The sequence below is a fragment of the Hipposideros armiger genome, unplaced genomic scaffold (genome assembly GCF_001890085.2).
Source record: "Hipposideros armiger isolate ML-2016 unplaced genomic scaffold, ASM189008v1 scaffold_3506, whole genome shotgun sequence".
Lineage (NCBI taxonomy): Eukaryota > Metazoa > Chordata > Mammalia > Chiroptera > Hipposideridae > Hipposideros > Hipposideros armiger.
This window is the reverse complement of record NW_017734756.1, coordinates 18,051-26,345: the sequence shown is the minus strand read 5'-3', so window position 1 is coordinate 26,345 and position 8,295 is coordinate 18,051. Positions and strand designations below refer to the sequence as shown.

General features: G+C 46.7%; 1 protein-coding gene across 2 annotated transcripts in view; it reads right to left on the bottom strand.

Moving 5' to 3' along the window:
* Positions 1–1,502: 1,502 nt before the first annotated feature.
* The window catches only part of CRX (cone-rod homeobox), a 19,259-nt gene continuing 12,466 nt past the window's right edge, over positions 1,503–8,295 (bottom strand). The window contains exons 2-5 of one of the 2 annotated variants that reach the window (XM_019635058.1): positions 5,206–5,229; positions 4,946–5,080; positions 4,042–4,193; positions 1,503–3,013 (exon numbers count right to left, since the gene is read on the bottom strand). In XM_019635058.1, coding sequence (XP_019490603.1) covers positions 2,366–3,013; positions 4,042–4,193; positions 4,946–5,045 — 900 coding nt within the window. In that variant the 5' untranslated portion in view covers positions 5,046–5,080; positions 5,206–5,229 and the 3' untranslated portion in view covers positions 1,503–2,365. The remainder of the gene's footprint in view (positions 3,014–4,041; positions 4,194–4,945; positions 5,081–5,205; positions 5,230–8,295) is intronic. The other variant, XM_019635057.1, reaches the window with a different exon arrangement.

Genomic DNA, 8,295 nt, shown 5'->3' with positions numbered 1-8,295 from the left:
ATCATGAAATAGAACATTGATAAGTTAGATTTCATCAAAACTGAAAATTTTTACTCTTCAAGAAACATCATTAAGTTAAAGAAAATGCTAGCCACAGTGTTTTAGAAAGTACAGGTATTTGCAAAGCACAGCTGGCAAAGACCTTATATCCAGAATACATGAGACTCCTTCAACCTAATAATAAAACAGCTGGGGGCCGGCTGAGTGGCCCAGTTGGTTAAGAGCTCACTCAAGAGTGGGAGCTCTGAGCAACAGCATCACTGGTTTGATTCCGAGCTGAGCTGCCGCTGAGCTGCCAACAGGTGGCAGGATGGCTCAGCTAACAAATAAAAAATAAAATAAATAAATAAATAAAATAGCGGGGAAAGGGCACATTACAAAAGATATACAAATGGCCAATATGCTCACACACACACACACACACAAAAAAAAAAACAAAAACACTGAACATTATTTGTCATCAGGGAAATACAAATAAAACCACAATGAAAACCACTACATGCCCACAAAAATGGTTCAGACAAAGAAGGCTGACCTCACAAATGTTGGTGAGGGTGTGGAACAACTGAAACTCATACCCTGTTGGTGGGAATGTGATAGTACAATCACTTTGGCTGTTTTCTATAAAGCTCAACTATTTTAATCCTATAAATTGATCTAACAATTCCACCCCTAGGTGCAGCCACGGGCCACATAACGACGTTTTGGTTAACAACAGACCGCATATATGACAGTGATCCCATAAGATTATAATGGAGCTGAAAAATTCCTATTGCCTAGTGACATCATAGCGATCTTAATGCCCTAGTGCAATTCATTACATACGTGTTTGTGGTGACGCTGGTGTAAACAACCCTACTGCACTGCCAGTCGTATGAAAGTATAGCATGCTCGATTATGTACAGTGCATAAGACTTGGTAATGATAATAAATGACTATGTCACTGGTTTATGTATGTACTATACTATACTTTTAATTGTTAGAGTGTACGCTTTTACTTATATTAAAAAATGTGCTGTTAAACAGTATGCCGTGTTTTGCCAGCAGCAGCCTCATACATCTTGTGTTTACCACGTCTCTTGATTGCATCATTTCCTCTTGTGCTTGCTTTAATCTTGTGTTGTTTTGTGTAGTAACATGTTCTGTAGGCTTGTAGCCTAGGAGCAAAAAGCTAACCATATAGTCTAGGTGTGTAGTAGGCTAGACCATCTAGGTTTGTGAGAGTGCAGTCTATAATGCTTGCACAACGACGAACTTGTCTAATGACGCCTTTCTCAAAATGTAGCCTTGTTGTTAAGCAGTACATGACTGTATTTATCCAAGAGAAATAAAAACACGTGTCCGCAATAAGACTTGGACAGAAATGTTCATAGCAGCTTTTTCCCCCACCCCCATACTGGTCTTAAATGGGAAACAACTCAACTGTCTATTGAGCTGTAAAAGAATAAACTGTGACACAGCCATTAAATGGAATACTACTCAGCCATTAAAAAGGAACANCCTTTGTGTATTTACAGATGGGAAGCCTGTCCACCTGCTCTTGTCTTTGAAATACCCACAACTACAGCTGGCGCACCCCATGCAACTACCACAATCCCTCCAACATTTGGGGGAAATTCACCTTTAGACAACCCTAAAACAAAAGGGAGAAAAAATAGACATGGAACAGGCAACTTGCCTTCCACTCTCCTACCAAATGTGTCCATTCCCAATGTCCGAATGAGTGAATGGTTGAATGATGAAATATCTTTAAGAAGAAACTAAGCAGAAATAGATATATAGCAAACAGCCCCCTAAACCTACCGTGTAAACCTGATATTTGTGAAGTCTGTAAAATTGCCCAATATGTGTTTTTAATTGAACTGCCTAATTGGCCTAAGGTTCCATGATGCGGCCTCTGAAAGTCTGTCTTTGGAAATTCTAGAAGGATCTCTAGCTACATGCAAAGGAAGTGTCCCACGTGGAAAGTTACGGACTTGAGCCTCCCTACTTGTTTGTTCAAGGGCACCTGGATTCTGATCTAAACATCAGCCCCAAATCAACAGTAAAGTTTAGTTTCATTTCATCTTGGGCCAAGTGCTCAGCACCAGTTTCTGGAGTCTGGGGCTCATGGTTTAAAATGCCAGTTAGAATCAGTGTGAGCTGGTGCTGGGTTGAGAGAATTACTACGCCCCATTGAGCTGCCCCAGGAGAGAGAGGAAAAGGGTGGGCTGTGTTGAGATAAGCTGCTCATGAAGTCAAAGTGGCCATAACCCTTGGAAAGATGGCTGACTCCTGCTGCTTTCTCAGAGGTGCCATCCAAATATCTAAGCTGTGGGCAGGCAGATTTAGACCAGAGATGGAGGGAGATGGAGAACAGTAACTTCTACAAGATCTGAAACTTCCAGGCACTCTGATCCTTGTAGTCCAGAGGATCCATGGGGTTGTAGGCGAATTTCCAGGTGCCTGTGGGGTCTTTGAATTCCAAGCTGTCCACAGGGCTGTAGGCGCTGTAGCTCTGGCCTGACAGGGAGGTGGGGGACTGGGCCAGGGAGGGTCCCACAGAAGGGCCTGAAAGGGGGCTGAGAGCCGGGCCCCCCAACTGGGGCACCATGGGAGAAAGGTAGGGGTCCAGACCACTGAAGTAGGAGCTGGGAGACCCATAGGCTGAGGGGGAAGAGCAGAAAGCAGAGGCTGGGGCGTAGGTCATGGCATAGGGTGCTGAAGTCAGAGAAGGCCCTGAGGCCACTAACCCAGCCCGCTGGGCCTCAGGCAAAGGGGACTCTGAGGCCGGACTCCAAATGGACACAGTGGCCACTGCTGTGGTGGGAGAGCCTGAGGGGACAGGTAGAGGGGGGCTGTAGGAATCTGAGATGCCCAGGGGGTCTGGACAGACATCCGTGGAGGGTCTTGGGGATGTGCCTGCCTTCCTCTTGGCGGGACGAGCCTTGGCTTGTGCCCCTGGGGGCTGCTGCTGCTGTTTCTGCTGCTGCCGCTGCTGTCTACATTTAGCCCTACGGTTCTTGAACCAAACCTGAGGGGTAAGAGGGGAAAGCAGGTGGGTGAGTGGGAAGGAGGCCCAGGAGAGCCCCCATGGTGCCCAGGAATGATGCTGCTTATGGTGAGACACACTGGAGTCGCATCTCCACTTTGCAATCAAAGTGGGCACTGCATCCATCCATCCATCCATCCATTCATCCATTTATCCATCCATCCATTCATCCACTTATCCACTCATCCATCCATCTATCCATCTGCCCACCTGCCTGTCTGTCCACCCATCCATACATCTATCCATCCAAGCATTCGTACATACAATTGTACATACTTACATTCATATAAACACACATGTATCCATTCATCTAATCATTCACATACACATAAATACATTCAGCCATCTAATACATACATAAATCATATATAAATATATACATATAGTTGTACATATATATACATGCACACATTTAACCATCCAATCATGAGTACAAATATCCAATCATACAAACACATATATATATATATATATATAATACATTCATCCATTCAATCAGTTAATAAACATGCATTAACCATCTTCTACTGCTGACATTCTGCTTGAGAGAGACAGATTATAAATAAATAGCAACTGAATCACATAGTATTTTAGAAGGTGATCAATACTACGGAAGAACCAACTGAGCAGAAGTGGGGAGCAGTAGAGTTGGGAGGCATGGGGAAAGACTGCAACTTTAAATTCAACTGTTGGTGTAGGCCTCAATGACTGACAAGGTGACTAAATTGGTTGGTAAAGACTTGAACAAGGTGATGGGGAATAAACGTTCCAGGTAGAGAGAACAGAGAGTGCAAAGGTCCTGAGGCAGGAATGTGCTTGGCGGGCACATTAGAGGAAGAGCCGGGGGCCAGTTGGCTGGAGTGGAGCAAGAAGGGTAGGAGTGCTGAGATGAGGCCAGGGAAATAATGGGGATAAAGGATTATTCGGGCCCTTTATGACTGTGGCTGCTACTCTGTGGCCTCTTTCTCCTCCCATCACTCTGGGTCCCAGGAAGGGTCGGAACATCCCACCTGAACCCTGGACTCAGGCAGATTAATCTTTAGGGCCACCTCCTCGCGGGCGTACACATCCGGGTACTGGGTCTTGGCAAACAGGGCCTCCAGTTCCTCTAGCTGGCTCCGGGTGAAGGTGGTCCGCTCCCGTCGCTGCTTTCTAGGGGCACCTGGGTGGGGAACAGAAAATGAGACCCTCAAGTGACCTGGCTCTATTCTCTTCACCTGCTGGTGTGAGGCCCCGAGGGTGCATGGGATGCCAAGAAGCCCTTTCTGTGTGTCCATCCGCCCCGACCTTCAGGACCTTACTGTGCCTCCCTGGGAATGGGGTCCCTCTTTGCACATCATTTTGGGGCTCATGCCTCACCCCAAGGAGAACTGGTTTTAACCATGTAAGAAGGTGTGTGAATTTGTTTTTTGGTCCTTTTCTAAATTTCTTAGGCACTAAAACATGACATTGTGGATATTCAACCATTTCTAGCCTATAAAAGTGGCAGGTCCATAATGTTCAACCAACCATTTCTAGCCTATAAAAGTGGCAGGTCCATAATGTTCAACTTAATGAAAAAAACAAAACAAAACAGCTAAATAATAATGCCACCAAAAAAAAAAAAAAGAAAAAAAAGAAAAAACAACAGAGGGCTCACTTCTGTTAGAAATAAAGCATTGCTAACAGATAGAAATTCCTCTGGTTCCCCTTCCAGATTTCTTCCCCCTCCCTCACCCCAGAGGGAACCACTATCCTAAATTTCTATGAATGTCCGTATGCTTTCCCACATCCCTAAATGACCTAGTGTGTTGCATTTGTGTATGGCCCTGATGTCACCTGTGTAAGTGCCCATCTTCTTCCTGAGAGCGAGGGACCCCAGAGGCCCCCAACAGATGGGGGCCAGCCTGGGATGGCAGGGAGGACTGTACTCACTTGGATAGGACACAGCTTGGTGCATCAAATCCACACTGGGGCCACTCAGAGCCAAGGCGTTGACGGAATAGTGGGGCCCCGGGTTCATATATGCCATCATGATATTCCGCGACACTGGGGCCCAGGTCAGTGGACCTGCAAGAGAAGGGGGGAGGGGCTCAAACACTCCCTCCCAGTTACCGGGTGATGACAGGCAGGCTTAGGTTCAAATCTCGTCTCAGGCTCTTCTTAGGTATGGGACCTTAGGCAATTGCTCTCACCTCTCAGTTTCTCAGTGGCCCCACCTATAAAAAACAGCCCGCTGCTTAGGATCCTCAAAGCTTCACTGAGATGCTGTCTGTAAAGCAGAGCTGAGGCTGTAACGGACATCTTAAATAGAAGCTCTACTTCCTGCTCTGTTCTTTTTTTTTTTTTTTTTTTTTTTTTTTTTAGCTGAGCCATCCTGCTACCTGCTGGCAGCTCAGCGGCTGCTCAGCTCCGGCTGGACTCGAACCGCTGTTTGCTCTGTTCTTTAAAAAACCTGATCCGCCATTTCCCTCTCCAAAAATCTTTTCTTTCTATGACCTGGGAAAAGATGTTCAGCCTCACACAAAATCATGGAGAGTTGGGTGAGCAGCTGTCCCTGTTTGCCTGAGACAAGGGTGTCTAGAGATGTGGGGCTTTCGGGCCAAACCCGGACAAGTCCCAAACAAACTGGGCTGATGGCTCGCCCTAAAAGAAGGTCACATTAAAACGTCAGCAACGGGCTGGTCGAGTGGCGCGATGGTTAAGAACTGGCTTGGGATGCCAGAGGGCCCCGGTTCAGATCCCACATATGAGGGCCNGATTCCCTAGCTCTATTCCCCTCCCACAATTCCCCAATAAAATCTTAAAAAAAAAATAGGTTAAGATAAATATATAGCACAATGTCTTCAAAGTGCATCCATGTCATAGCAGGTGTCAGAGCTTCATTTCTTTTTGTGGCTGAATAATATTCCATTGTCTGGATGGACAACATTTTGTTTATACATCGTCAGACAGTAGGCATTTGGGTTGTTTCTATCTTTTGGCTATTGTGGTTAATGCTGCCATGAACATGAGTGTGCAAGTTTTTGTTTGAATACTTGTTTTCAATTCTTTGGGGGTATATACTTAGATGTGGAATTTCTAGGTCCCTATGTAGTTCCAGAACTTTTTTGTCGCCCCCAAATAGAAACGCTGTATCCATTAGTAGTCACCTCCCATTTCTCTTCCAGCCAGCCCCTGGCAACCACTAATCTACTTTCCATCTCTATGGATTTGCTAATTCTGAACATGTCATATAAATAGAATCATACAATATGTGGCCTTTTTGTGTCTGGTTTCTTCTGTGAATGTACTTAACCTAGAATTCAGTGATTGAGAGGAAGAGAAACAGGGAAAGATGACTCAGAGTTGGAGAAACAGGAAGTCAGAGGCAAAGGAAATAAGAAGAAAGAGAAAGAAGGAAAATGACAAAAATCCAGCATAAAGAAACAGGGACCTGGGAGTTTGAGAGACAGTCTGGAGGAAGAGAGATAGAGAAAAGAAACAGCGGGAAACTGAAAGTGACCCAGGGACAGAGATGGAGGCAGAAGGGACAGGTGCAGGATGAAACTGCAGAGGGTTGGAGGCTGATGGGGAGGGCTTTTATCCTCACGTGGGCTGCTGAGGCAGGAAGTATAATCACCACCCCCTTGCAGAGAGGGAGACTGGGAGACCCAGTGAGATCACATGGGTGGAAGCTGGCGGTCCGGAGCCCATATCCCTGCTGAAATGGTTTTAGGAAGATATCAAGAAAAAGATGGTGACCAGACAGAGGCCCATGCCCCCAGAGACAGAGGTGAGAGGAGAGGGAAGGGCCAGAGCAATTCCTGTTTCTACTTTTCCGGTCCTTTCGAGGGAAAAAACAAAAAACAAAAGCAAAGCAAAAAAAAAAACACCCAGGCTTTAAGCAGGATTCAACATTTTAATCATTTTCACTCTGAAGGGGGCCAGGTTAAGGGACCCAGAGTTCCAGGGAATGGACAAGGGGAGGACAGAGGGCCTGACACAGAATGAGGGAGGCCCCTGGCCCTTTCCTTCTGTCCCCACTTCCCTTGTCACTCTTCCTGGCTTTGGGAAGTAGACCCTTTGACATCCCAATGGACAGCTGGAGAACCAGAGTTCAGGAGGCTGGTCCAGGAGGAGGAACCTGGAACCTCCCAAACAGTTTCGATTCTCGGAAGACCCCAGGATAGTGGTCTCTTGAAGTTGGACTGGGTCCTCTGGCCTGTATGACCTTCCACCTTCCTTCAAACCCTCCCCAGACCCCCTTGTCAAGCTGCCTTTGAATTGTTTGCACAACACATGCCCTCCTCTGTGAATGGAGAACTGCGTGGGGCGGGGAGAGGGTCTTGTTTACACCTGAGGTCCCAGCCTTTAGCACAGAGTGTGGGAATGTCTGCAAAATTAGTCACTGACACTGCATTCTGGTCTCGGATCCAGAGCCCGTCATCTCCTCCCTGTTTCTCCCTTGTGAATTTTGTTTGGCTCTCCCATCCTGCACCCCAACATATGCCATCCTCCTCTGTCTATCCTTTGTCTCACACTGGACTCTGAGTCACTCCTGGGTCTAATGTCACAGAGCCCAGCATGACTAAGGCCCACAAGAGATGACCAAGTGGTGTGTTCAGTAAATCCTCTCTGTGGGTTCTAATGATCACAGTGTGCCCCTCGGGGGTCTAGACAGTGGAAACCTCTCTTGGCCTGAACCAAAAAAAATCATCTGATGCCTCCCAGCCTCTCTTCACACTATGCCTTCCTCCTGACATGCCTTCCTGTGCTGGAGGCCTGGAGTCAGCTTGTAGCAGCTCATGAGCACAGATAGCATGCGTCTCTTCCCAATGCCAAGTTTGGTGACTTCAGACAGATGCCTTGCACTCAGCCATAGTAGTATTTACACCCTGGGAATTGGCAAACGCTACAAATCAAGGCTCACCCTCTTGCTGGAGAGCCAGTCGCTAACCACCTACCAGCCTACCACCACCTTCCCACCCCACTTTCTTTCCCCACTGCCTCCCCTAGTCAGAAATGAAAGAAGTCAGGCTAAGAAGGCAAGCCCAAAGCACCAAACTTCCAAGAGTGTCGAAATGCCTGAACCCATCCTAAAATCCTCACAGTGCATGTCTCTGTCACTGTGGATCAAACTATATTGAAAGAAATACGATGCTGCCCCAGGAGAATGTCCTCAGGTCAAGCATGTTGTCCAACCCCATCATCAAAACTGAAAACAAAAAATCTAAAAGAGGGATTGTCTATTTGAAATGTGGGCCTGCCTACAAATCCATTTCTCTCCGCACCCCCCCCCCCCC